Here is a 27,345-nt window from a genome sequence, read left to right as displayed (position 1 = left end):
TCTTAAAAAAAAAAAAAAAAAAAGAAAAGGAAAAAAAGAGAAATGAGACAGAGACATGGACCCCTTCTTCCAGGAGCACATAATCTAATGAGAGGTACAGGTGGCTGCAATGCAGCGACATGTGGTCCCGTGTGCAAGGCACAGGCAGCTTGAATGGGAGAATACCTTTGCCTCCGAGACATCAGGATGGACATTACCGAGGAGGTGCAGGAACAGGGTCTTGAAGGATGAATAGGAGTTTTCCAAGTAGAAAAATGGGGGAAAAGCATTCCAGGCAGAGGGAATAGTATGTGCAAAGGCAGGGAAGCATATGAGAGGTAAGGGTTTGGGGAACTGCAAATAATTCAGCAGGGGTATCAGTGGGAAGTGAGCCAGGCCCAGGAGGGAGGGGCGTGGACTCGTGGGGACTCAGCCTTCATTCCTAGGGTAATGAGGGCAGGTTAAGTGGAGGAGTCCTGCTGGGTGGATCTGGGCTGTGTGGGGGATAAATGACAGGGCAATGTGGGAGGCAGGTGTGGCTAGGGGGCTGATGCTGCGATCCAAATGAGAGGACTTGAGGCCAGAACTAACCCCACAGCAGCAACAAGAGAATATAGTGGCTTGGTTTGAAAACAGTCAGATGACAGAACTGTCCAGCTGCAAATGGAGTGATCCCAAAGGGCTCCAGGTAGGGGCATGGGTAACTCTATGGGGAGATGGTGGAGCTATCCCAAAGATGGGAGGGTTGGAGGGGGAAGGGCCGTTTAGGACTTGAGATAGGATGGTTCATTCAGCTCAGCATGTCCTGAGCTCAAGGTGAGTATGGGACCTCCACAATAGATGCCTCCAGGTGGCTGCTGGAACTATGTGGCTGGAGCTTGGAGTGACTGACCAGCGACAGAGCTAAGCACAGAGAAAGGCTGCAGGGAACTGCCGGCGGGGATACAGATGGGAAAAGCAAGCCCCGGAGCATTAGGGTTGAGATGGTGGTCAGGCTGGGAACCAGCAGCTGGAGGCGCAGGGAGAGACATAGGCTCAGGTGCATGAGGCCCGTGGGAAGCACAGAGGAGGAACAGGGGCTGCCGGGCTGGCCCTCCGAGGCTGAGCCGCACCTGCCTTGGGCACCATGGGCCTCCTCCTGGGCTGGTCGCTACCGCCTTGGCTTAGGCCAGTGTAGTAGATTTCAGCTCCTTGCAGCCTTGGGGCCCTGGGCATTGCTCTGTCAGCCTTTTCAAGCAGTGCCTGAAGCCTTGTCCTCGATACCAAAGACCACCACTTGTACTTCCTTGGTGTCTCCAGACCCAGCATAGAGGAGGGACTCTGTACATTCTGTGCACAATAACATAGAATCAAGGCCCCCCAGAAAAGACCTGGCACGTGTGTGCTAAATGTCTCTGCTGCGTGCTAAATGCCCTGCCTGCATCCTCATTCCATCTTCCCAGGGCAAGCCATTGAGGGGGGGAAACTTTGGACAGATACAGGGTGCAGGTGACCCGTCGAAGGCCACATGGTCAGGAAGTGGCGAGGCCTGAGCTGGAACCCAGCATCGGCTGTTCTGTCTGCACCGCGGGTTTCCTATTTGAGCGTCTGGGCTGCTTTTCCTCTCCTACTGTGGGACAGAGACCTGAGACATCCCAGAGCGGGGGTCTGGTGTGAACGGGCTGCAGGCAGACCGGTGTCTGGCCCAGACGCACAGAGCATGCTAAGAGGAGGCAAAGAGCTTTGATGGTGGAACCTGAGCTGTTGGCTCCTCACAAGGAGTGTGGCGCCTGTCCCTGGGCACCCCAGCCTCCTTAGCTGGTGTCTGGAGTGGCCTCTCACAAGCAGGTGAGCAGGCGGGACAGGATTGAAACCACCCAGACTCCGATGTGCTGTGCGCCCCCAGACAAGGGCCCTGGGCGAGTAGGAGGTGAAAGGCACCAAGCACTCCGGCCCTCCCGGTCGGGGCCACCTTGCAGGAGCCGCTCCTGCCTTCACGGCAACTGGGGCTTTCTCCTTCCAGGAGCACCCTGAAGGCTGCCACCAGAGAACAGAGGGACTTTCTGCATCCCCCAGAATCCCACTGACTGTAACCAGGTCGTCTCAACTAAACGAGGGACAAAAAAGCCCACCAGTCCTTTCTAGAAGGCTGACAGGCCAGGTGGTGACAAGAGCCCTGCTGGGAGAGACAGAGCTGGGGGATTGCCCTGAAGGACACTGACCTCTGCTGGCTTCACACACCATGACAGCAAACTGGGGAAAGAGATTAAAACAAACGTTTATTTAACAAATTATATTAAGAATACAGACAATCACACAGTGGACTTCCCTTGCCAAGTACAAGAGTCACCTTGAATAAATATGCAGCGGGGACGTCATCCCTAAGGGCCTTGTCCAGGCCTGACACAGTCACACAGCAGCCCCACGGCCTTCGCTGGGAAAACAAAGCCGCCTCTGGTGGCAACCCCCGGACATGTGCTCAGAGTGGCAGGAGGAGAGCGGGCCGCCCTGAGGGTGCCAGGCAGCCCAAGCAGGGGCTGTGGGCTCAGGGGTGAGTGCCTGGCGTGGCTTCTGGGGACAAGGCAGGCCGCGAACCGAGTTCATGAGCTCAGCCGCTGCGTGGCTGCCAGGCCCGGGGGCTGCTTCCTCAAGGCCCTCCTTTGCCTTCATCCTCAGGCCCACCCAGTTCTCCGAGAAGCTGCAGGCTGGGATTCCCCACAGACACCTGTAGGCTCTGGAGGGCCCTCATCTTGGTGGAGGAGTGCAGGTAGGCCACTCCTGACTGTGCTCAGCACCCACTGCACAGTGGCCTGGTGACCGGCAGGGCCCAGTGGCGGCTGGGAAGTCCGTGACAGGACTGGAAACAGAAAGAGCATCCCCAGCACAGGCTTGCGACGGGATGGCTGGCCCGGGGGCTGGGGGCCGACCCCCGCCTCTGCCGCTTAGCAGCCGGTCAAGCCTCAGCCTCTTCAACTCTAACAAGGAGCAAAGAACATCTACTTCCAGGTCACTCTGTTTTTAGGGGGAATGAAAGGAGAAATGTGCTTAGAGAGCCTGGCCTAGAGCCTGGCCGGGAGCAGGTGCTTAGAACACGGGAGTCCCTCTTGTCCTCCCACCGACCTCCAATTCCTTTTACACGACCCCACTGGGTTCTCATCTCTCCAAGTGGCGGAGGACGTGGCTGGCATTTGTTCTTGGACTTGGGGTGGGAAGAAAGGCCTTAATTATACATTTGCAAGGGAGCCTGCAGCAAAGCACCTGCTCCTTATCACCTTTGTGCCATTTCCAAGGCCTCTGGAAAGACTCTTCAACTTTCCAGAGAGAAAGGGGAGGTGGTGGGGATGGTGTGCTCTGGTTAGCCATTCTGGAGGGACAGAGGCTGCCGGCAGGGACAGCAGCAGTGGTGGGAAATGCTGGGGGGGGGACCTGAGGGATGAGGCCAAGACCCTTCCCATTTCCAAGGGAAGTCTTGTCCTTCCCTCCCACAGCAGCCAGAGGGCTCGTGGAGAAAAGTACTCTCCCAAAAGACAGAAAAGCTCTCAATTCCTAGGTATGAGCCAGAGTTCCACGCCTCAGTTTTCCCGCACCAGCCCCACTCAGGTGGGCTTACACGCACATGCGCTCACACACACACACACACAGGCACACGCTTGTCCTCACCCACCTCTCAGAAGGCAATAAATGGTGGGTTAGGAGCAGCCTAAAACCTACCACAGACACCAACTTGTCCTTAACACTGTCACTGCTTACTTATCTGAAGCTGCCGTTTACTACAACGTTCACAGTCATTTACTCTTATGCTAAGTCCGTAATGCTATGGAGAAGATGGCTCCAGCTCGCCTGAGTCCACGCAGTTTGTCCTCTTCCTGGTGGCCTGGAGGCCCTGTCCATCCAGCAACTGCAGGAGGGCAGGCGGGGGCACCTGGCTGGGACCCCAGCTCGAGAGGGGCCTGCAGGGGTGTCAGCGGGGGCTGTGGGAGCCCCTTCCTCTCCTGCAGCTGCCCTCACTGCTTGTTCTGCGTCCTTGCAGACAGGGCTCCCACACCACTGCCTCTGAGCCTCCTAGGGTCCAGCAGAGCTGCCACAGGCCTTTTCCCAGTCACGGGAGTGGAGTGAAGGGCCCCTGGCATTATCTGTCAGAGGCGATCTCACAACCAGGGTACGAGAAGAGGTCGAAGGACAAAGTTCACAAACCCTAATGAAGTGGGCAGAAGTGGCCAGAGCTCTGCCCTCCTGCTGCCCCTGCCTGCCGGAAGTCACCCTTGTTGTTGGCCTTGGTCACACGGGCCACCATACATAGGTGCCGAGGAGCCACGGCAGACATAGGTGCCCCCCGTGGGTGCCACGGGGCTCCTCAGGTCCCCAGAACCACACTGGCTTATGTGAACAGAGCATTGGCGGCCAGCCTGGCGGCCCCCTCCCCGCTCAGCATCAGTCCTATGACGAGGTCCTGCTGCTGTGCTACCCAGGAGGCCTGAGAAGGCCACCCCCACCGGGGGCGTCCTCGGGTCTCAGGAAGGGAGAAGTGGCTGCTTCCCTAATCCACAGAAATCAAGAGGTATCCGAGTGAAGATCGGGGTGGCAGAGGAGGAAGATGGGTCCACACAGGGGCCTGGGGCCTGGAGACGGAGGGGCTGGTGCAGGGGCATGAGGTATTTCTGGCCCCGCCCGCCTCTTGGCCAGCTGCGCTGTCCGGCGCTACCTCCCTTTCCTCCTGTTCCTCTGGGCCTCAGCTAGCACTACTGTGGGCTGCCCAGGGCCTGCAGTGGGAGAGGCTGTCCCTGCTGAGGCAGTGGCTTCCGTGGACCCAGATACTGCAGCCGCCAATGGCGGCATCAAGCCCCACATCCAAGAGCCAACTCTTGGGGACCCAAAGATATCAGGTCCCCATACTCTGAGGAATCAGGACACAGTCCAATGCCTGACACCACAGAGTGAGGCAGCCCTTCACGTGAGGGCCCGGGCCCTGAGAGATGGCAGCCACCACTGCTTAGGCAAATGTGCCTCGGGCTGAGCTTGGCGCCCAGCACTGTGAGGACGCCAGCACCAGTGGGTACTCAGGATAAATGCCAGTTCTGGCCCAAATTTGGTGACCTGGGTCAGAGGGACCTTTCAGAATGACTTGTTCCTGTTAGCAGACACCGTCAAGACACCCCTGGCTCCGAGAGGGGCTAGGTGCCCGTGTGCCTGTATCCTCCCGGGGCCAGCACGTCTCAGAGGGTGTCCCTGTGGTCCCTGGGTCAGGGCACGGGCTGAGGCACCTGGAACTATCGTTGGCATGTGGTTGTTGCGCAGATGAGCCCTTGGGGGAGGCGCGCCATGGCCGAGCACAGCATCCTGGTGGTGGATCCAAGCAGGGCCGTCAACCGTCCTCCTCCCCAGAAAGCAACAACCCCTCCGCCGGGGGCAGGGGTGCTGCTCCCCGACTTCCAGGCGACTGGGTGAGAAGTCCATGGGACGTCCAAAGGGCAGGGTCCACTCCGGGGCCACTGGCTTCTTCCTTCCATGTCTTCTCAGGGCTGCTGTGAGATCCTGCACAGAGGAACTTGGTCCTGGCAGCCCTAGACCAGGGAGGATCAGCGGCCCTGGAGAGTCCTAGGCAAAGCTACGGGCCCCCAGGGTCTTCCAGGAAGGGACTCAACGGCTTAGTGGGGTCTGCCCTGGTAGGTGACAGGAGGGAATGGAGGGAGCCGGTGGGCGTCACTGGGCGGCCGGGGCAACTGCCCGGGGCCCTCAGGGTGACTCCGTGGTGAGTGAGGATTTTGGAGGACAACTGGTCATCACACAGACACGTTAGGAGCCGCTGGTCACTATAGCACACACAGATTAGTCATGGTTATGAACAACGTCCCCCGGAGGCCGGGGTGTCAGGCCAGCTGAAGACAGGACACGCCCACTTAGCTGCCCAGTCTCCGGGCCAGCCCTGCTGGGGCAGTGTGGGAGGGAGGGCTGGTGGAGGCGGCAGGAGGAGGCGGGGGCAGCAGCCCCTGCCGTCAGTAGTCTGAGCGGTGGTCTCCCCGCAGGTGGCCGCTGGCTCCTCAGGACTGCGGGATCTGCTGACACCTGGTGGGGCTGGGCGGGAGCCTGGCGGCTGCGCTCTGCTCTGTGCGGAAGCTGTACTCGTACTGCAGGGGCGGGTGGGGACAGAGAGACACAGTCAGTCCATGGGACACCAGGGAAACCCCTCCACAACCTCAGATCAAGAGCAGGCAGAGGCCTGGGCTGCCTCATGGGGCATCCTGACATAGGGCAGCTGGCCAGGCTGGTGCCAGCCAGAGCCTGCCCTCTGCTGGCCCTCTTGGGCCCCCGAGCTGTGCCCGGGAATTGTGCATGTGGCGTGTGTGTGTGGACACGCCTGTGGGGGTGACAGGCTCCTGTGGTGATGGCTGGTACCCTCCACAGTCCCTGCCTGCTCCCTGTGAGGCCAGGCCTGGCGCCAGCAGTGTGCAAAGCCATGGTGCCACCCACCTGCCAGGCCTGTGCTGACTGTTATGGTCTCCTGCCCAGCAGGACAGTTCTCATGCCCCTGCTGGTGAGGGCAGATTCTCAACCCCAAACCTCGCCAAGGCTGGTCTCAGCTGCCAGGCTCTGGGGACCTGTGATATGCTGGCTCCACTGGACCAATACCAGGTGGTGCCCAGGGACATGGGAAGGGCCTCCACTGTTGTCCCTGGCACCGTCCACACCCTCCCCATGCCTTCCTTACGGAGTCCTCAGAGGCACCCCTGCTGAGGACTCCTGACAGGCCACAGCGGGGCCAGAGTTGCTGCCTGGGGAGGGGACCTTGCTCCACGGCTCAGCCCTGCTGCTCCCCTGTCTTGAGGGAAGGAGTTAAGCCTCACACCAGAGGCCCCAGCTTAACCAACCCTGGCTCACCAAAATGAGTTCCAAGTCTGATGGAAATTTAGAGAAGGGATAAGTACCTCTGAGGGGGCTGGGAGCACCTGTAGTTCACTTACATGCCAGGTGAGGTCTTGATGCCCAAACATAAAGCAGGACATGTGGGCAGAGCGGGCATCTGGGCAGAGCAGGCACAGGGCACTCCAGCCACAGAAATGGGCTGGCAGCTGCCTGGCCAGACACAGGTGCAAGGTGCTGGGGCTGGGTGGGGTGTGGGGAACAGGCTGGAACCCTACGTCAAGGCAGCCTCGTGGGCACATGGATTTTAGGAAGCAGGAACTTAGATTAGATGAGTGGTTTTCAAGCATTTTAAATGTTAAAAACAGTTTTAGCAGTAGAATTGCTGTAAGAAGAGCTCCCCTGCAGACAGCAGATGGAAGTGGAGCTGCCCTGTAGGTGAGCTGACTGTGAGCTGCAGCCCCTTGGGGGACACCTGTAGACAGCCAGTCCAGGAAGGGAGGCCGTCAGGAACACAGTAGGGGTCACACCGCCCAAGGAGGAGGCCAAGCACTGCAACCAGCCCCAGGGAGGGCCCTGGGGTGCCCACGCCCTGCCCACCAGCAGGCAGCCTTCCAGGCCTGCCCAGCCCTCCCTGCTGCCCAGAGCAAGCTGCCTGTAGCAAGGAGCCCTCCCGAGGGCCCTGATGAGTGAGGAGGGCTGCAGGGCTGAGCCTTCAGGGGCAGAGTGGGGCCCAAATGCCATCCAACCATGAAGGGGCATGGGAGGCCTTTTTCCCTTAAAGTGGAAAACTGGTGGGGAGGCTGTGGCAGCCAGCAAGTCGTAGCCCAGCACTGCATCCATAGCCACAGACTAGCGCCACGTCCACAGCCAAAGCCCAGCACTATGTCCACGGCTGCCCCTGCTCCACAGTCCCCAGGCTGACCCGGGACAGATGGACAGACCTGGGTCTCAGCTGGGGCTGAGGCTGGCCCTGCCCCGTGTGCAAGGCGGGCTGAGCAGACATGTGGCCCCCGAGCCACAGGGAGCCCTGTTCACAGCATCTGCTGCCTGGCAGCGTGCAGAGGGAAGGACCCGAGGCTGCAGGGCAACTCAGGCAGGCTCCTCTCCTCTCCTGCCCTCAGTGAACTCATCTCTCAGGTGGGGTGATGCGCCCACATCCAGGCCTGCCCGGAGGATGGAATGAGCAACGGCAGCTCAGGGACCGCCACGCCCTGGCACTGAGCAAGCTATCACTGAACATCTGGCTGCTCCACAGAACCCACCATGCAGCCCCAGCCCTCTCACTTTCCTACTCGCCAACCACCAGGCACAGGCGGCGGTCAGGAGACTCCGGCTCCGGGAGGCTGAGGAGCGGGGCGGCGCCAAAGTCTGGGAGGACACTGCCACCTGGTGGCCGGCTAGGCACATGCACGGCAGGGAACAGCGGCAAATTTATTCCCTGGCTGGCTTCATCAAGCCCCCACCGACACCCGCCCAGCGCTGGGCTCCCAGGGTAGCAGAGGACGGGGCGGGCATGCCCAGCACAGCCTAGCATGAAGGCCACCTTCGAGGGCACATGCACGGGGCGTGGGGACCACCGGAGAGGGCAAGGAGGGCTTTGCGGGCAGGGGGCATTCACATTTTGAAAGCAGATTTGGGGCCTGATTGGGGAAGGGACTTGACAGTACCTAGGGCAGCAGGTGCCAAGGTGCAGAGGAGTCCCCAGGCCGACCCGGTACAGGGGCACACACGCCTGTGGGGACAGCGGGGCTGAGGGCCTACGGCGTGGATAGTTAGGCCATCAGCCCTGGCTCGGGAGAGAACAGGCAGCAGGCTTTTCAACCCTGAACGCACATCAATCCCCGGGGGTCCCGGTCAAACGCAGATTCTGACTGGATAGGTCTGGGGCCAGGCCTGAGAATCTGCATTTCAAATAGCTCCTGGGTAACCCCATGCTGCTGGTCTGGGGACCAGTTTAGACAATTCTACGACCCAATCACTGGGACCTGGGAATGGGTGTGGATGTGGATGTGCAGAGAGGGAAGGGCCAGAGACCACATGCTGTACAGAGAGGAGCTGGGGAAGGACTGGCGGGGGAGGGGGCGGGGGTGGGCCATGGCTTGGAGGTGCTCCACTTTGGATGCTCCAAGGCCATGCCAGGGAGATGCCTGCAGAGGTGAGGCATCTCAGATGACAGAGGGAGAAAGCCCAGAGCCAGGTTCCTGCAGGGCAGTGGAGGGGCTGGGGGAGGCTTCCTGGGCCACGCGCTTCTGCTCCTTCAGTAGGCCTTGCTGTATCTGCTGGTCCGGGTTCCTGGGAGTGGCAGGGAGTGCTGAGGGCTGGCCCGCCAGAGAGCAGGTGAAGGGCGGCTGCAGTACCAGCCCGAGTGTTCACAGCCAGAGGGCCTAGGCCCGGGCCTGGTGGGGGCTTTCTGGATGGTGAGCGGGGGAGCAGGACGCTTTCACGCCTGTGTGAGCAACTGGTTGATTGGGCAGAGGAGCTGTCCTGGGGACCCTGTGCCGCTGTCCCAGTCTCTGTGGCCAGGAGTGGGGACAGGGTCGCGGGGAGGGCATGGCTGGGCCCTCTGGGCTGCGGGAGGGCGGAGAAGGCGCCCCTTCCTGCCTGCACCGCGCGGGTCCCCGCGAGGGCGCACAGATTGCGCCCCCACCCTCTCTCCCTCGGGATTTTTTCCCTTTTTAGGTTATCTTGGCTGGAGAAAAGCGCCACCCACCCCCCTTCTTGTTTTCCCTAACTCCCTAAATGAAATTTCAACATATGTCCCGCGACATAATCCCCTCTGGCTGCGGCCGCCTTCCCGCAGACGCGGTCCCTGCCCGCTCCTCCCGCCGTGTTTACCCAGGAGACGGGGCCGCTTCTGGAAGCCCTTTCACTCCCTTGGGCAAACAGCGAGTACCTTTGAAGGTGGATTTGGGCCCGGATCTGTTTACTCAAGACATTAGTCTCCTGCATAAGAAAAACCTGCACTCGCGAACAAACAGCAAATCCTTTTTGAATTAAAAAAATTTTCAATTAAAAAGCATTTGGTCCGCACAGCTAGGTCCAGCTGCGCAGCGCCGGGCCTGCGCCCTCTGGTGGGCACAGGCCGCCACTGCAGCAGCTGGGCAGTCCGGGCCTGGGGCCTCTCTCGGGAAAGAGATGTCACTGTCAGGGGTTCTGCCAGGGGTCCCGCAGGCCCTGCCAGTGGTCCTGGGGACCCTGCCACTGATGGCAGCAGGCGTCTCCGGCCACGGTGCGAGAGTCTCAGCTTCTAAAAGCCTTTTCTCATAGGCCAGTGTCCTGCGATAGGAGGTGCCAACTGTAGCTTCCAGCAGCACCTAGGAGGCAAAGTCACTTCAGCCCCAGCTTCGAGGCAAAGAGGGGGCAGTAGAACCTAGTGGTCTACTCACAACTAGGACGATTCGTGTGCAAGTGCCTTGAGAGTGAAAAGAGCCCTGGTTACGCATCAGAACCAAAGGCTTTAACCACAGTGATGCATGCGCCCCACCTGGGACTGGCAGGAGTGGTCCTGGTTTAACTGGCACCGGGACACCAGCATTTATTGAAAACACTCAGGTGATTTCAGTATTAACTGCACTAATCACCAGAGGGGAAGGCAAGTGCACTGTCCCTCCAGGCTCCTCCCTCCTTCCACACCAGGTCTCATACTGAGCGCTCTAGAAGGCTCCAGACGAGAAAGGGCAGTAAGGGGCTGATCCCAGCACCCGAGCTTTGCAGAGGAGGAAAGTGAAGCCCAAGAAAGGATCTGACTTCCTGACGTCCCAGATTGAGCTGGGCAGTGCTGGACCAGGCCTGGGCCCAGAGAGGCATGGGGGGCGGGGGGGCGAGGGGGCAGGTGCTGTGCTGGCTGGGAAACCTGCATTAGGGCAGACATTGGCACCCACTTCTCTTGGGATGCAACTCCAGCATGGAGGCCAGACCGACAGACATGAACTAGTGAGCTCATGGGTGAATCACGGTAGGGTCTGGAATGGTGTAGTCCAGAGGGCAGGGGCTGGGCCAGGCCAGGTGAGGACAGGTGGGAGGGAACTAAAGGGGCCAAGGCTGGGGCCAACAAGAAGAGTCTGGTGCAGGGGTGGACAGACACTGATGGGTGGGCTTGGGCAGGTGGATGGGCCTGGCCCTAGCACAGGCAGGGAGAGGTGGGGGAGATTCTGCATCGCAGCCCCACCTATCTGCTTCTCCAACCCCCAGCTCAGCACTCCAGTCATCCCCTTCCATCTCAGGTGCTCCCACGGCCCCGGCCACGATACAGGCTCTTCCTGTTTCTAAAATCCTAAAGCTTCAGCTTGCTTACACAAGGGGCTCCATGTCCTCATCTGTTTCCTGAAGATGAGGAATGCAGCCCTGGCTTCTGAAACACTGCAGAAGGAGAGAGGCAGGGCCCAGCACACTGCCCACGTCATACGACAAGGCCTGAAGTGCTGTATTCCCGGGAGGGGCCTTCAGGGCCCCATGGCCCCATCCTGCAGGCCTCTTCCGCAAGACGAGGGTGGGCTGCCCGCTGCTTTCTAAGGCATATTCCGGGGCCCCTCCCCAGGCAGTAGTTCAGTGGGTGTGGGCGCTGGTGTTTTGACAAGGACCCAGGTGATTCTGAGCAACTGTCTGGTTTAGAAATCCTGCATGTCTTCTTCCAGCAGCTGCGGGACTGGCTGAGGCCACAGAGGCGAAGGCACCGGCCTGTAACCGCCTGACACTCTGTGGTCTGAGCCTTCCCATTTTCTCCATGGGAGTCCTTGCTTCCTACTTGGGCCATGGTTCTAGAGACAATGGAGAGGCTGCATACCCAGCGGGAAGCCCCAGGTCCAGAGAGCGCAAGAAAGTGCTTCACCCAGAGGAAGGTTGTTCACGAGCAGATGGGCCTTGGGGGTAGGAGGAAGCCAGGATGCCCACCTCATGCCCCGGAGATGAGGCGGATTCCTTGTTCAATGCTGTCTTTGAGAGTGAGGCCCTGCAGCTGGGCCTGGAGCTCAGGGCTATGACCCCTGTGGTCAAGAGTAGAGAGCCGGATAGTCTGGCAGGACAGAACCCCCTTGCCACTACTGGGGAGTGAGCCGAGGTCCCATGAAGCCATGCCACTTGACCAAGGCCTCCCGGTTGGGGAACAGCTGGGAGACGCCTTCAATGACCACACTGTGGGGTGTGGACAGAGGGGTGGGTGAGGGCTCCTGCAGACCCTTTGGGAAGCCACTTCTCTTTTCCTAACAGCCTGCCCAGATTGTTCATGAGCTCTAACCTGAGAACTGCAACCCAGAAGCACGGAGCCAAAGATCCAGCTGGGGGGTGGGTCTCACCCTAAACCAGGGGGTGGAATAAGGGCCCCACCAGCTCCACGTGGTTCTAGAGCACCCCCGCCCCTGCTTCCAGCCAGTTCAGCCCCTGCTCCCTGGAGCCAAGAGCTCCAGGAGCAGAAGCCTGTGTGTCTAGGCACTGTTGTGTCCTCACGGCCCAGCACAGCACCCAGCCCAGGTCACTGAATAAATGCATGGCCATCTGCCAGTCAGGTCCCTTCCTCTCTACTAGTCCACATCCCAGTCATTCTGTCAATCCATATTGGTACCCAGCCCCTCCTGTCTCCTCCAAGCCTGGGTCTCCCACAGGGCGATGACAATGCTGAGGGTCTGTCTCTGAGGGACACCCTGCCTTAGGCTCAGGGCCTGGAGAGCGCCCTCACCTTCAGGGCACCCTAGCTCACAAAGCACCTTCCACCCAGGATCTGGCCTGCGTCCAGGAGCAGGGCAAGTGACTCCTAGCTCCCCACCCTGATGCAGAGCCCTGAGCCCCACATCCTGGGGAGAGGTCTTTCCCCTGTGTGGCTCCCCCTCCTATCCCAGCCAGTTCTGTCAGGAACACTCTTCTTTGTCCTTAAGGACCACTAAAGGGACACTTGCTCTGGTAAGCGTGTTCCTTCCCCGGGGAAAACGGACCACAACAACACTTTCCATACCCTCCTCACGCTCAGGGCAGCTGTGGAGCCTCAGTGGTAGCTCCAGAGCCCAGTAGAGATCATGGCCTAGAATGAATGCAGGAATGAGTGAACAGTGGGTGGGTAGCGGTGGGTGGGTGGGGAGTGGGTGAGTGGAAGGGTGGGTAGGCGAGTAGATGAATGGGTGGGTGAGTGGGTGGGTGGGTATGGATGGATGGGTGGATGGGTAGGTGGCTCGGTGTTTGGGCAGGTGGATGAGTGGATGGGTTAAAATGTGGATGGGTGGGTGGGGGGATGGGCAGATGGATGGATGGATGGGTAGGTGGATGGATGGGTGGATGGGTAGGTGGATGGATGGGGGGGTAAGTGGGTGGATGGATGGGTAGGTGGATGGGTGGGTGGATGGGTAGGTAGATAGATGGGTGGATGGGTAGGTAGATGGATGGGTGGATGGGTAGGTAGATGGATGGGTGGATGGGTAGGTGGATGGATGGGTGGATGGGTAGGTAGATGGATGGGTGGATGGGTAGGTAGATGGATGGGTGGATGGGTAGGTAGAAGGATGGGTGGATGGGTAGGTAGATGGATGGGTGGATGGGTAGGTGGATGGATGGGTGGATGGGTAGGTAGATGGATGGGTGGATGGGTAGATGGATGAATGGGTGGATGGGTAGGTGGATGGATGGGGGGTAAGTGGGTGGATGGATGGGTAGGTGGATGGATGGGTGGATGGATGGGTGGATGGGTAGGTAGATGGATGGGTGGATGGGTAGGTAGATAGATGGGTGGATGGGTAGGTAGATGGATGGGTGGATGGATGGGTGGATGGGTAGGTAGATGGATGGGTGGATGGGTAGGTAGATGGATGGGTGGATGGGTAGGTGGATGGACGGGTGGGTGGATGGATGGGGGGGTAAGTGGGTGGATGGATGGGTAGGTGGATGGATGGGTGGATGGGTAGGTAGATAGATGGGTGGATGGGTAGGTAGATGGATGGGTGGATGGGTAGGTGGATGGATGGGTGGATGAGTAGGTAGATGGATGGGTGGATGGGTAGGTAGATGGATGAGTGGATGGGTAGGTAGATGGATGGGTGGATGGGTAGGTGGATGGATGGATGGATTGGTAGGTGGATGGATGGGTGGGTAAGTGGGTGGGTGGATGGACAAGTCCATGGTGAGTGAAGAGACACATCAGCCTCTGGGCATAGCTCAATGCAAAGGAGAGAAAGCAGCTAGTTTAGGGGCTCAGTTCTTGGGCAGGTAGAAGGTCATCCTGGTTTTTAGTCCTTGTGTCAGCAGCACTGTGCTGGCACAGCCCTGGGGCTTCTGGGCATGACTGAATGTCAGCCCATCCCATGGTACAGTAACTCATGCACATCAAGTACCAAGCCCAGGGCCTGTCCATGCAGCACGTCACGCCTGTGGATGATGAAACTGAGTCTAAGTCTAGTGATTTGGTCTGTTTCTCTCTGCAGGCAGTGTACGAGCTGCAGCTTCACACGGTGCTGGCCTGTGTGGTGTTTCACAATAGTCATAAACATTGAAATGTGGAAAGACTTTGCATAGGATGCCAATATTTATCTAGATGTTATTGAAAAAAACATAGGGAGATATGACAATTCCAGACCCTCATTCTCACCCAGTAAACCCTCAGTCTCACAGGTGGGTGGTGGGTGGAGGTGGCCTCCTTTCTAGAGGCCTGTGCTCTCCAGTTTGCCACAGTCCCCAGCACTCCCTACAAACCGCCCAGCTGGGAAGACTGTCCACTGCCATCTCACCACCGTGACTGTGTCTTGCGTGTGCATGTATAGGATGATGCGGGCACAGCAAGCAAAATGTTTCTCGTACCTGTGACTATTAAAAGTAGGAAAATGAAAGATAGATTGAGAAAACTATGTATTTCCAAAAAAAAAAAAAAAAAAAAAGGGAGAAAGCACATTTTGTGGTGGAAATGAAGATGGCTGCCTGATGAACAAAGACAAAAACATGCCTTGCTCTTGCCTCGCTCTCCCCAACCCCTCGCTCCCTGTGGCACCTGCATGTCCAGCTGTGCTGCTCTGGGTGGGGGCTCTGGGTGGGGCTGTGCACTGTCAGATGCCCTGGCCACTGAATAAATGCCATTTCCCTTCTCCTCTTTTTTTTTCTTTTCTTCTCTCTCTCTTTCTTTCTTTTTTTCTTTTTTTTTGAGACAGGATCTCACTCTGTTACTCAGGCTGGAATGCAGTGGCTCGATCTCAGCTCACTGCAGCCTTGATCTCCTGGGCTCAAGTGATCCTCATACCTTGGCCTCCCCAGTAGCTGGGACCACAGGCATGCACCATCACACCTGGCTAATTTGTGTATTTTTTGTAGAGATGGGGTTTTACCATGTTGTCCAGGCTAATCTCAAACTCAAACTCTGAAGATCGGTGGGCTCCAGTGATCCACCCATCTTGCTCTGGCAAAGGGCTGGGATTACAGGTGTGAGCCACCAGGCCCAGCCTAAATGCGATTTTGGTGTCTGCAAACAACCCTGGCGGGGGGGGCGGGGGGGGGCTCCCTGGTCACTGAGTCAGCATTTTCGAGTTCACCTGAATACCACCTAAAAAGCGAGTCGTCCTATTTCTCCTCTTCTACATTGTTTGTAGAAGAGATTTAAAACCACACTGATCACCAGTACTGGTTACTGGGTGGAAAATGAGAGCCGTGAGGTGCTCTGGGAAGGTGCCCTCCCCACCCTTTGTCTTGATGCTTATTTTTACACACATGCTAAGTAGCCTTCCACTTGTTCATCTTAATAGGCATTACTTTACCTAAAACTAGAGGTGCAAAAGTTCCCAGAAACCATAAGAAAAGGGTACGAAAATCTTCCTCTGAAGGACTTGCAAAAGGTGAGATGTTCACCTTGACTTCAATTCTGCATGAGCGGGTATGACTCACAGCGGTAACCAGGGCAGGTGGTTCTGCCTGGCAAACATCACCTCTGCTTCACTTTATTTCTTCAGGCTTAGCTTGGTTCTCTTATTCATATGACGAATGCCTTGGGCCACCACGGGAACAAGCTGTGTGGTGGTGGCGGCTGCTAGGATGACACTGGCTGCCGACAAGACCCAAAAGGGCAGTGGGGGAGGGGGCTTCCAAGACTCTCAGAATTAGGAACTCTATTAATACAATCCACCGTATTAATATGCCTGGGGAGAAAAAAATATCATCTCAATGGATGATTAAAAGACAATTGTCAAAAGCCACCATCCATTTCTGATAAAAACATTTAGGAAAATAGAAATAGGGTAACGCTTTAACAAAAAAAAAGAAAAAAGACAATGTCTATAAACAGCAAGTCAAAACGCAGCACTATGGTTTAATATTGAAATTACAAACTTCCATTTAAAAATATGGATGACATAAGGAGGCCTGGGGACCTGCAAGTCCCTGCCGAGGGGTTGGACAATGGCACACAGGAAGAGGAACAACCTTGCCAGGATGGAGGCCTTAGCATTCGCCGGCGATGTAACTGCTTGCCTGGGGAACCGATGAAACGCAGCTGGAAAGCCATCAGAAACAGTAAAAGAAGCCAGAGGGATATCTAGCTCCAGAAATAATACACAAAAGTCAATGGTTTCTTGACTTATAAGTGACAGAAAATAGAATGAGAAAAAATACCTCGTTCACAAGAACCACCAAGAACCACAAAGACATAAAGCAGCTAGGAATGACCTAAAGAGAAAGGACCGAGACCTGGGCTAACAAGAGGCATCCCTTGTTTCTGGATGGAGAGACGCTTGATCTAAGATTCCAATTACCATTCTATTCAACTATGTGCTCAATGCAGTGCCAATAAAAATCTAGAGTGGGCTTTCTGCAACTTCCTTCCCCCGCAGGATTCTAAAGTTCAACTGGAAGAATAGTCCTGTGAATAAAATCAGTAAAATTCTGGGGGGAAAAAGAGAGAACCAACCCTACCCTATATTAAAACTTACTATAAAGCTGTAAGATTCAAAATAGTGTGGTAATAATGTAAAAATAGAATAATGGAGCAGAACGGAATCAAGAAAAACATCCACTGGTCCACTTACATATGATAAAAGTAGCATTTAAGAGTCAAAGAAAGATCGCCAATATTGACAAAACCAGTCAATGTTTTAGGGTAAAATAAAGCTGTCTGTAGTTCTTACCTTCTAATATATTTCAGATGGATTAAGTAGTTGAAAAGTATTTAATATTTTAATATGTAAAATAATAAGGGAAAATAGGGGTGAATGTTTTTATAATCTTCTACAACACAAAGCCCAAATAAACAAAGAGAAAATTGCCCATGAACACTTTGAAACTTTTGTATAGCAGAATACATACATCATTTACAAGGTGAAAAGACAGTGATTAAAGCATGTGTATTTGAACTTATAGAGAAAACTTTGCTGCCTTTAAAACATAAAGAGCTCTTAAAAATCAATGCAAAAGCTACAGAAGCTGATAGAAAATAACTGAGCAGACAGCAAGCAGAAGAGGCTCACGTGAGAACACGGTGGCTCATAAGCATCTCAAAAGTTGTTCAACTTGAAGAATGATCAAAGCTTTTTTCTGTTTGCTTGTTTTAAGAGACATGGTCTCTCTCTGTCACCCAGGCTGGAGTGCAGTGGCACAATGATAGCTCACTGCAGCCTCAACTTCCTGGGCTCAAGTGATCCTCCCACATCAGCCTGCTCCTGAGTAGCTGGGAATAAAGGCATGAGCCACTGTGCCTGGATAACTTTTTAATTTTTGTAGCGATGGGATCGTCCAGGTTGGTTTCAAACTCCTGGACCTAAGTGATCCTTCCACCTTGGCCTCCCAAAGTGTGAGGATTACATGCGTGAGCCACTGCACCTGGCCAAAATAAGCAAAGATTATTAATTAAATGGAGGGGCACATGAAGGTCCCAGTGAGTCTTAGCTGGAATAAGGATGTGAGGAAAGGTTCCCTCAGGTACCACTGCGGGACTTCCAATAGCCCCATCCTGTTTGAAAGGCAAATGGTAACATGCATCCTCTTCCAGGGAAAGACCCAGGGGAGCCAGGGCACGTGTACAAGGAAATCTATTGCAGCGGCGTAATAGTGAATAATTGGAAACACCTCAAAAGTCAGTCGATAGTGGATTGGTTAGATAAATTATGGCATAATCATAAAAGGGAACAACATGTAGTCATTAAAAAGAGTAAGGCTGATCTGTAAAGGAACATGCGAAGACGTGTAAGACATACTATATAGTGCAGAGCCAGGTCGCGGCCGGCGGTACTGCACGAGCTTGCTGAACATGTGCGCGCGTGTGTGCATGTGTGCGTGTGTGCGTGTGTGCGCGCGCGCGCGTGTGTGTGCGTGCATGCATGTGCCCCAGGAGTGGACGGAGGGGGAGGTTCACCTTTTACATGTTCCTGTAATGTTTGCATTTTTATAAACATGGACAACCTTGGTACTCAGGAAAACACTAAATATTTAAAAAATCAATTTTGATCGGCAGGGGAGCTGCTTAGAATGATAAACTGACCAAAAGAACCTCCACAATTTATGGGAAGAGAATTAATCTTGTCTGTGGCATAAAACTGGTTCCTACACTGTGGTCAGACGCTGGTAGAGTCTATGAAGCGGTGGTCCCAAGCTATATCCTGTATTGAAAAGAAGCCTCAGACTTCTCTCATGATTTCTGCAAGGCCATCTACTTAACTCATTCGTTATGTTTCTTTGTTTTGGGCTGGAATTAGCTCAGCTCAGTGGGACAGCCCTGTAGGAATTTGGGTGACAGTTTTGCGTCTTTTAGCAATATATTAAAAAAAGGAGCAGAACTGGTTGGCTTCTGTTTATTTACATAACTTTGAATATCTGAGGTAGGCAGATTTATTTCCCCAAACATTTCAGCTTCCTAACTGAAAAATAAATAAATAGCAAGGATTCTGGGTGGTGTGAAATGTTGAATCTCATAGGCAGAGAAAAGGCATCTTATTTCCTGCTGCAGTTTAAGATTCTACCACTAGATGGTGCAAAGGGACCACACATTTTCCAGGCTGCACCAGTTCACGCCACAAAATTCTTCAACATTTAATAAGCACCAGGAAAGCTTTCCAAAAGTAGAAAGAATGAACAATTGTGCGGGAAAAGGAACATTTTGCTTTTATAAAATTGGGACGCTGCCATTTCATTACTGATACAAAAATCTGCCTCACTTTATTCCTGTGGGACATAGGTCCCAAATCTACAGTAACCTCGTATATTTGAAGAGACCCACAGAAGCCCACGCGATGCGGACATCTAAAAGTTGAATTCAAAAATCCTTTTTACCTCATGCTGCCAAATGCATTTTCGTTAATTCCACCTCAATGTCGTGACGTAAATACTAGTGGAATCGGCCCCAAGCTAAATAAGCAATAAGCCCCATTTTTCAACGCACAAACACATAAAGATGTCAGCTCAAACTGTTTACTAATTAACACTTAAAAAGACACAAATTAGATATGCGTGGCTAAGAGCAATTATAATCAAGACGAATTTCTCTAGTCATTTGGGAACTGAAAAAAATGCCTAATTGCTGGAACCAATGTTTTAAAAACTGAAATCACGCCAGTTAGCAAATATGTTCATTTAAAGAACATTCCACGTGACTACACTCTTGAGGATTGACTACAAACATGAGAACAAGGAAAATATTTAGGTATAAAATTAAAATTGTAAGCTCCCTTAGATTTATAACTTCTTCATTAAATATGTCTGCAAACAGCAGCCCATAAAAACCTGCAGCAATTAAGTGGTTAAATGAACTGCCTCCCTTGTCAATTTTAAGGGGATGATTAATATTAGAGTGTCCCTTTACTAATGAGACCCTCCCTCATCTTTCGGCTTTAAAGTCGAACGAAAATGGAGGCTGTTGCTCCACCAGGAGCGCAGCAGGCTAATGAGTGCTTCCTCTGCCACAGTTTTGATGGTGGCACCCCCGGAAGGGAATGGGGATCACTGTGGTTTCTGCTGAGGTCAGCTGGTAGAAATGGCTCCACATGGGGCTGGAAGTCGCTCCGGACTTCTCCACTGCCCGGTGCCCTGTCACTGCAGGAAAGGTTCACTCCTGTTCTCACAAGGCTTGTGGGTAGTTATGCACGCAGCCTGAAACCTACACCCAACACTGCTGCCTCCTGGCCGGGATGGTGAGGTCTTCCAGGGATGCCAGGGCGGGACTGCAGGCGGGGAGGGAGGATACACAGGTAACCAAGACATGAGGATTATTTTAGAAGCTGCTGCCTGGACTGCAGAGCCAGGCAGCTCCCACCCTGGTTGTGATGGGGAATCCATCAACTGGAGAAATGGGGCAACTGCTTACCAGGGAAATAAAGAGCAGCAGAGACAGAGAATATTTATACGCCCATCTCCTCACACCCAGAGAAGATGCTTCATCATGGGCGCTGGCTGCGAAATTACACTTCCCAGGCTCCGGGACACAGACAGCCTTTTGTCTGGAGAACAGTAAGGGCTTCGCGGGGACAACAGCCCCACCGGGTCACCCACTGCCCTCCTGCAGAGCTAAACTGGAGGGGAGGGGACGAGGCATGGACAGGTGGGGCCAGGACCAGAAAATTGCCCACAGTGGCCACGAGGCTGGTACTGACTAGCCCCTGGTCACCTCCCTGGCTGAGAGAAGACGAGGTAAAAATTCACTTCCTCATGCCTGGGACTCATGTATGCAGGCCCTGGGAGGACGGCAAAGCCCCCTGCTCTGGGTGCAAGGTGACAGAGGTGGCAGGAGCACAGGGCTGCTGGAAGACGGCCAGGCAGGAGGCCACTGCTTTGTCATGGGGAGCCAGCAGGGTGACGGCGTTTGAGTTGGAATTTCTCTATGAATTATGGCTTCCTTCACTTTCAGCCACCGATGCCATCATGGAGCAAGTCCGAATCATGAAAGTTTTGTCTTTCAAAAAATCCTTTCCTTCAAAATTTGCTCGATGGCACATATATTGATTCTAACTTTAAAACATGACCGTCCTTGGGCGTTTTTGGTGAAATTTCACCCAAGTGCATCAGGTACCACGACTCCTGGGGAGACCCTGGTGAAGAGCAGAGCAGCCACCTCTAACCATGCTCCACCAGCTGCCAGGTGCCCTGATCACTGCGCCATGCCGCGCGCTGGGCTGGGATGAGCAGGCCTGTGCTCCACTTTGGGGGTGACGGGACCTGGGAACTTCTCCCAGAGCTAAACCTATATGGCAGATTTGTCCCCTACCCCAAGCATCCACACTGGGAGACTGTGTCCTGTCCACCGTCTACACAGCCCACGAGGGTCCCTGCAGACACCGGCATCTGAATGGGCTCTCCCCTTTCAGTTCTCCAGGGCAGCCTGGCTGTGCGGGCCCAGCAGCGCATGCTCCCTGGGGCCCCTCAGGATGCTGGGGGCTGAGGGACACTGCCCACTCCTAACCAGGTGATACCCCATTTGTCAATCAGTGCTGGGCAGCTACTGGGCCAGACCATCTGTGTCCTTGTTGGGGTGGGGGCAACTCTGCTTGGCTGGCTCTGGGGAGCTCCCTTTGGCTGCCCATGTTCCTAACCTCCATGCTCAGAGTGCACAGGGTCACACGGTCTGTTGGAGGATGACCGTCCCTGAAGCTGAATGGTGGCAACTGTGTTTGGGCTTCAATTCAGAAACATCCCCCAGGCAGGGCATGGTGAGGACAGTTAACACTGGCAGGAGGGACACTGGCCGCAGTTCTGGGAGGACAGGACAGTGCTGCCTCAGGGCTCACACCTCTACTTCCCTTCAAGTTGGGACCACTGTGTAGTAGATAAAGACGGTCATGTATTCAGCCAGGTCATACTCAGCCCGACTGCTCAGCTCTGGGTTGCTGCTGTGGGAGGCTGGCCAGTCACTTAACTTCTTGGGTCCAGACTTCTGTAAATGGGTGGACCCCATTTCCTCCCACGGGGTTCAGAGGGATCGTGAAGGGCAGCACCTGCCCGGTACAGAGCAGCCTCTCCCTGGAGGCCGGGCTCGCCACCCTGTTTGGGAATCCCGGGTGAGCCTGGGGAGCTGTTCCTGATGAGTGGGAGCGTGGTCAAAGGTCTGTGCCCCTGAACCTGAAAGCAGTCTCCTACTTGTATTTACTCTATTTTTTTTTTTTTTAAATTGAATGGTATAATACACCAAGGTTTACAGTGAGCAAAGCAAATTTCTGAGCAGAGACTTCTCCACACCCAGGCTCCTCACCAAGGGCAGCCAGATCTGTTATAAATGAAAGGCACAAAATCAAATTCATCCTGACCCAGGGGACACTCAGCCCACTCCAGGGCCAAACTTTCAGAGCCCAAGAGTGACAGCCAGTCGCTTGGTTCCGGGCACCACTTCTCCTTGAGCCCCCAACTCCCACCAGCAATGCCGAGTTCAATGGCTAAAAGAAGCAACTTCAGGTTTATTTATGGAGAAAAGCCTCTGCCACGGCTGCGGAAGGAGCCAGCTGGCCAGACTGTGTGGACATCAACATTACACGAATGGCTGTGCACGTGAATGGGTGGTATAAGGAACTTTTAACTCCTCAAGTTAAATGAAAAACTCTGTGGTGCTCTCGACTGCGGCGATACTTGTTATGGCTTTCTACCCTGTTTTAAGGTTCTAACCTCTCCCCACTCCCCACGTTTCTTTACATCGACTTTAATTTACTTTAATAGCAAATACAGACCTGTTTTGTTATTTTTTTTTGAGACGGAGTCTCACTCTGTCGCTCAGGTTGGAGTGCAATGGTGCAATCCCAGCTCACTGCAACCTCCGCATCCTGGGCTCAAGGGATTCCCCTGCTTCAGCCTCCTGAGTAGCTGGGACTACAGATGTGTTCTACCATGCACGCCCGGCTTTTTTTTTTTTTTTTTTTCTGTATTTTTAGTAGAGACGAGGTTTTACCACGTTGGCCGGGCTGGTCTCAAACTCCTGACCTCAGGTGATCTGCCTGCCTCAGCCTTCCAAAGTGCTGGGATTACAGGCGTGAGCCACCACACCTGGCCCAGACCTGTTTTTTTTTTTAAACCCGTCGCTAAAACCAAGAAATACAGCTGGCTTTGGTCCATAGGGATGGCACTTTCGGCCCCAGCAACAGAGCAGTGGGACAGTGGAACGGGTGGGCCTGTGCCGACTCATGCCCTTCTCTGTGGACAAGGAGAATGGTAATGATGGTGACAGTGGTGGCTGTGATAATGGTGGCAGCCAGCAGCCACTGAGGCAGGCACTGGTCCAGGCCATTCACTGGACCTTTGCAGTTAAATCCACATAGACTCTGGACTAAGCACTATTACTATCCTGATTGTGCAGAAAAAGAAATGTTGGCTCAGAAAAGTCAGCGGAAGATCTGAAATTCTAGCCAGGCACTGACTCGGGGTGTGTCCCCACCCTGGCTCTGCACCTCCTAGGGGTGGCCACACGGTGACTCGCAGCGCCTGACATTGAGACACTACATTGTAATGAATCACAGATTTCAGTCCTTAGAGTGGGGAAGAGAATAAGGTTTACAGGGTTCCCACCACACGCCCTGGGCCCCACACTGGGACCCTCACCCACTTCACCCCACCCCAGTACCTCAAAGGCCCAACCAGGGTCAGGAACTAGGCTGACTGGCCTCCTAGGCCCCATTTTTCCCACCAGCCTAGAGCACCCCCTTGGAAGGACACAGAGGAGAAGGTCACTTTCCGTCACAGTGGAGGGGATTTGGAGCACGACGCACTGGGTCTCCATCTTGTCTTGGGCCAGTTACTCCAGCTCTGGGAGTCTCCATTTCTCCCCATGACACAGGGAGGAATGAGGCCTGGGGTAGGAACCAGTGATCATGTATGGAAAGCCTCAGGCCCTAGGCTGAGCACACAGCAGGTGCTTAAACAGTGCCACTGTTAGGCCCACAGGCAGGCCGGTGCAGAACGGGAGGGGAGATGGCCCGACGCTGGGGCCCTTGCTGCTGGTACGTCCCACCTATACCCATTTGGCATCACAAACCACCGCATGAGACAGGCTCTGCCGTGATCCCAGGGTAAACAGCGGGGATGGGACTTGCCCCCGTCCATGGTGGAGTGGGGCTGGTCTGGAGGTATGTCAGTGTAATCTCTGCCCTGGTGACCACCTGTGGCAGCCGCAGCCCCTCTGAGGCCTTACCCACGTCCCCTGGGCAGGGTCCTGTGCAAATGGGGCATCCATAAGTAGGTGGACCTCACGGCCACCCACAGCTCCCTTGTTTTGAGAGGGGCAGGCGTGAAATTTTATGCACGCCTATGTTTCTAATGTCCTAGCCAGCCTTTTTTTCCCTGAGTTATCAAAAAAAGAAAAATCTATATATGACAATCAGGTTGGTTTTTATGATTTACCGAAAATCAAAGACAAAGGGGGACTTTTTTGTCTTGTTTTTGCTATGACAGGTTTAGAAATTTGTTGTACTACATTGATTCAATTTTGCTTGATTTCAGCCATCTTTCAATAATGCAACCGGCTTCTGCTAGCTGGGTACACGAGAGAAAACCCCAAGGAATGGAGAATATTGAAATGGTTCTACCATTTCCATCTTTGAGATGAATGTTCCTCTCGGAGGAGAGCTGGCTGTGGCGTGTGACTGCTTAACAACCCGCTCTACAGAAGAGAAGCCACACACCCTGTGCTGTCTTAAGGCAACAGGAGGGCCCTGGTGGTCTGACTCAACCCCCTTTCCTCAGAGTTATCATCCGCACACCAGTCCTGGGTTTCTTTCTTATTAGGAAAATGTGCAAACTGTTGGAAACCAGGCTGCCAGATGCGTTCCAGCTTATGAAGCACAGTGGAAGGTTCCCTGACCTGCCCCTAAATCGTGGAGAGGCTCGGTCATTTCCCCAAACTCCTCCTGGTGGCAAATAATAAAACAAAACAAATGGAGGAAGAAAAGTCAACCTGGTGCCTGTCTTCCAACCTCCACCTTCCCAAAGCTGAAACTTCCTTTAAAAAAGGAGAACTGAGGTTCCGTCCGGCATGTAAAACCTTCTGACTTAGAGAAGACAAGATGGGGGTCACATTTGACTGGAAGTAGGAGATACATTAGAATCGAGTTACTTTATCTAAGGAACACATTTGGGTAAAACGAAAGTGTTTTTCTCAGAAGAAAGGGACACCTCCACCTGTCCCTCTCCTGGAGTGGGTCCCTACGGGAACACGAGAGATGCCGGTGTGCGGGAGATGGCCCAGGCCTGCCCTCCCCTCCCCTGACGGCTTGCTTACCTCTTTTTCGATTTCTGCTAGAGATTTGATGGTGATTCCCAGGAGATCAAAGGGCTGCATCTGAAAATACAGATGAAGTCACCCTTTTAAATGGCTGGAAAATGCTCTTCCCACACTTACTTTAATGCATGACAATGGTAACGTCTCAAGCCATGGTGTGATCTAGCGTTTCTCCACCCACTTTCCACAGGAAGAGAGTCAGTGGGATTCTCGGTCATGGGTGGGGGTGGCAGAAGTGACAATACAGCCTGCTGCAGGAATGTGGCCCTCAAGGCGCCAGCCCCTGTGCTGCGGGATCTCTGCCTAGTTGTGGTCTGTGGCACTCACAGGGGTCCAGGTCTCCTGGAGGACTGATCATGGCTGCCCTGCTTCACCTCTCTTCTCCCCCTGCCAGCGGAACACGAAGGCAAGATTTGCTTTTTCTCGCTGGAGCTGTAAACTGGAGGTGCCCAAGCTCTCTCCGGAGGCCGCCCAGCCACTGTGTCTGGGTAAGGCAGGAGGTTTAAGGAACTCCAAGGAGGAAGAGCTCCTCAGGGGAAATCCAGGGCAGGAGCTGGGGGGATTCCAGGTCTTTGGAAATGCCAGGTAAATGAAACAACTGCCCATCAATTATCATTTGAGAAATCAATGTAGTAAAAAATGATAACGTTGCATTTTAATGAGAGTTTTTATAATTTCATGAAGACTGGAGACTTAAAAAAATGCTGGCTTTTCAACAGACAGCATGAAAAATCAAATACACATGGCAGTGAGTGAGCTGGAGGCCCACAGAAGCCTGGACTCAGAGGCTCGGAGGGCGGAGGGCGTGCAGTCCATGTGGCTCCTGGTCTGAGTCCCTGCTGGGCGCATAAGTGTTCTGTGTTCCCCAGAGCGGTCCCTGGCCCAGCCTCCTGGGGCCCAGGCTAAACCTGACGGCCTTCGACAGAACCCCAGGGCTCTCATGGTCCTGAAGGGCGATAGCCCAGGGGTGGGAGTGGAGCTGGAGCCTCTGCGAAGCCAGCAGGGGTTTCCTGCGAGGCCGGCTCTGGAGTCCCAGGACCCAGACTCAAAACCGGTCTCAGCGTCTCCTGGCGATGCAGCTGCGGGTTAAATCCCTTCCTCATTCCCTCGTCCATTCAAAGCGACAGCCCCCTGGCGGGGCTGCAGGGCACTGCATTGAGAAGAGCAGGGAGCGCGGGGCACCGGGCCTGGCTGTGTGGCCTTGGAGCCCTGGCCGAGGCCGCAGCAGCACATTCGCAAGGGAGATCTTGGGACGGGGCCACCGAGCCACACACTTCGCTGGCGGCTGCTCTGCCGGTAGTCACGGAGCAGTGTGGTGCTCTGTGCTGCCAGCCCGACGGGCGCGAGAGCGGGGCCGCCCGCCCATGCTGCCCGGGACCCAGCAGAGGTGCAGCTGCTGTGTCATTAGGCTCTAACCACCCCACTAAATTCTCCCAACTGGAGCTGGTGAGCAGGACAGAGCAGCCTCTCCCAGGGAACGGCGGGAGAGGCGCCAGCGTCGCCATGGCAACGCGGCCCTGTGGAGTCGGCTGAAGTTACTAGAGCTCCGCATGTCACGTCACGAGCATTTTTCAAGATTAAGCTGCTTACCAGACGGGTTCAGAGGAGGCCTATTCTATTTCACGAAAATGGAAACTACAGAGCAGGTCAAATCACAAGCCGGGTGGTTTTAAGCTGGATCCAAGAAAAACACTGAAGGATTCTTTAGCTGTGCCCAAGCTGGGGACTTCATGTTTATTAGCTACTCAAGGCCAACTTCTGCAGAAAGGATCAAAACCAGAAACGGGTTTGTTGAGCCAGCGTGGGCCAAGCCTGTGCAGCTGGGAGGGGGCCACTGCCAGCTTGGGGGCTGGCGTCATCGGAGGGCTGACCCTAGCTAGCAGTGAGAGGCAGAGACCCCACTGCCATGCAGGGTGGCCGCCCCTCACGGTCTGAAGTTGGCCTTTGGTTCCGGCCAGCTCACTCGGTCCCTTTGATAAAGATGGCGTGGGCCTGGCCTGCGTGAGAGTGCTGATGTGGATGGTGAGATCCATGGTGGCCTGGCGTGGGCAGGAGACCACAGCTAGAGGCATGACATTTGCGTGGCGGCCCCCATGTCAGAGCGCAGAATGCAGCAATGACAATGGGAAAATGAGGCAGCCTCCTTTCTACAGGAAACTGTCATCCTTAAATAACAAAGAACAAAACTTACTAAGTTGGACTTGGGAGACAAAGAACATTCACAACCAGGGAAGCTCAGGTCAGGTTAATCACGTGCGGCATGGCAAAGGCTCGGTGCACCTGAGCTTGTCTGACAGACTCTTGCTACTTTCCCATCCCCCAGCTGTTGTTTTCTTCATTTCTCAAACATCTACTACATGGGGCACTGGCTGATAGGGTCAGAGATGCACACG

The 27,345-nt window shown here is 54.6% G+C and overlaps 1 protein-coding gene and 1 pseudogene across 3 annotated transcripts in view; both read right to left on the bottom strand.

Moving 5' to 3' along the window:
* Window positions 1-2,216: 2,216 nt before the first annotated feature.
* Window positions 2,217-5,788, bottom strand: LOC104664388 (annotated as a pseudogene). The gene has a single exon (XR_748262.2). The product of XR_748262.2 is annotated as an uncharacterized LOC104664388 (transcript).
* MVB12B (multivesicular body subunit 12B) overlaps window positions 2,217-27,345 on the bottom strand; it is a 181,282-nt gene continuing 156,153 nt past the window's right edge. For both annotated transcript variants that reach the window (XM_030920156.1, XM_010365875.2), the window contains exons 9-10: window positions 24,953-25,012; window positions 2,217-6,083 (exon numbers count right to left, since the gene is read on the bottom strand). In XM_030920156.1, the coding sequence (XP_030776016.1) occupies window positions 5,997-6,083; window positions 24,953-25,012 (147 nt within the window). In that variant the 3' untranslated portion in view covers window positions 2,217-5,996. The remainder of the gene's footprint in view (window positions 6,084-24,952; window positions 25,013-27,345) is intronic.

The sequence above is a fragment of the Rhinopithecus roxellana genome, chromosome 16 (genome assembly GCF_007565055.1).
Source record: "Rhinopithecus roxellana isolate Shanxi Qingling chromosome 16, ASM756505v1, whole genome shotgun sequence".
NCBI classification, from domain to species: Eukaryota; Metazoa; Chordata; class Mammalia; order Primates; family Cercopithecidae; genus Rhinopithecus; species Rhinopithecus roxellana.
This window is presented reverse-complemented; position numbering and strand designations above follow the sequence as displayed.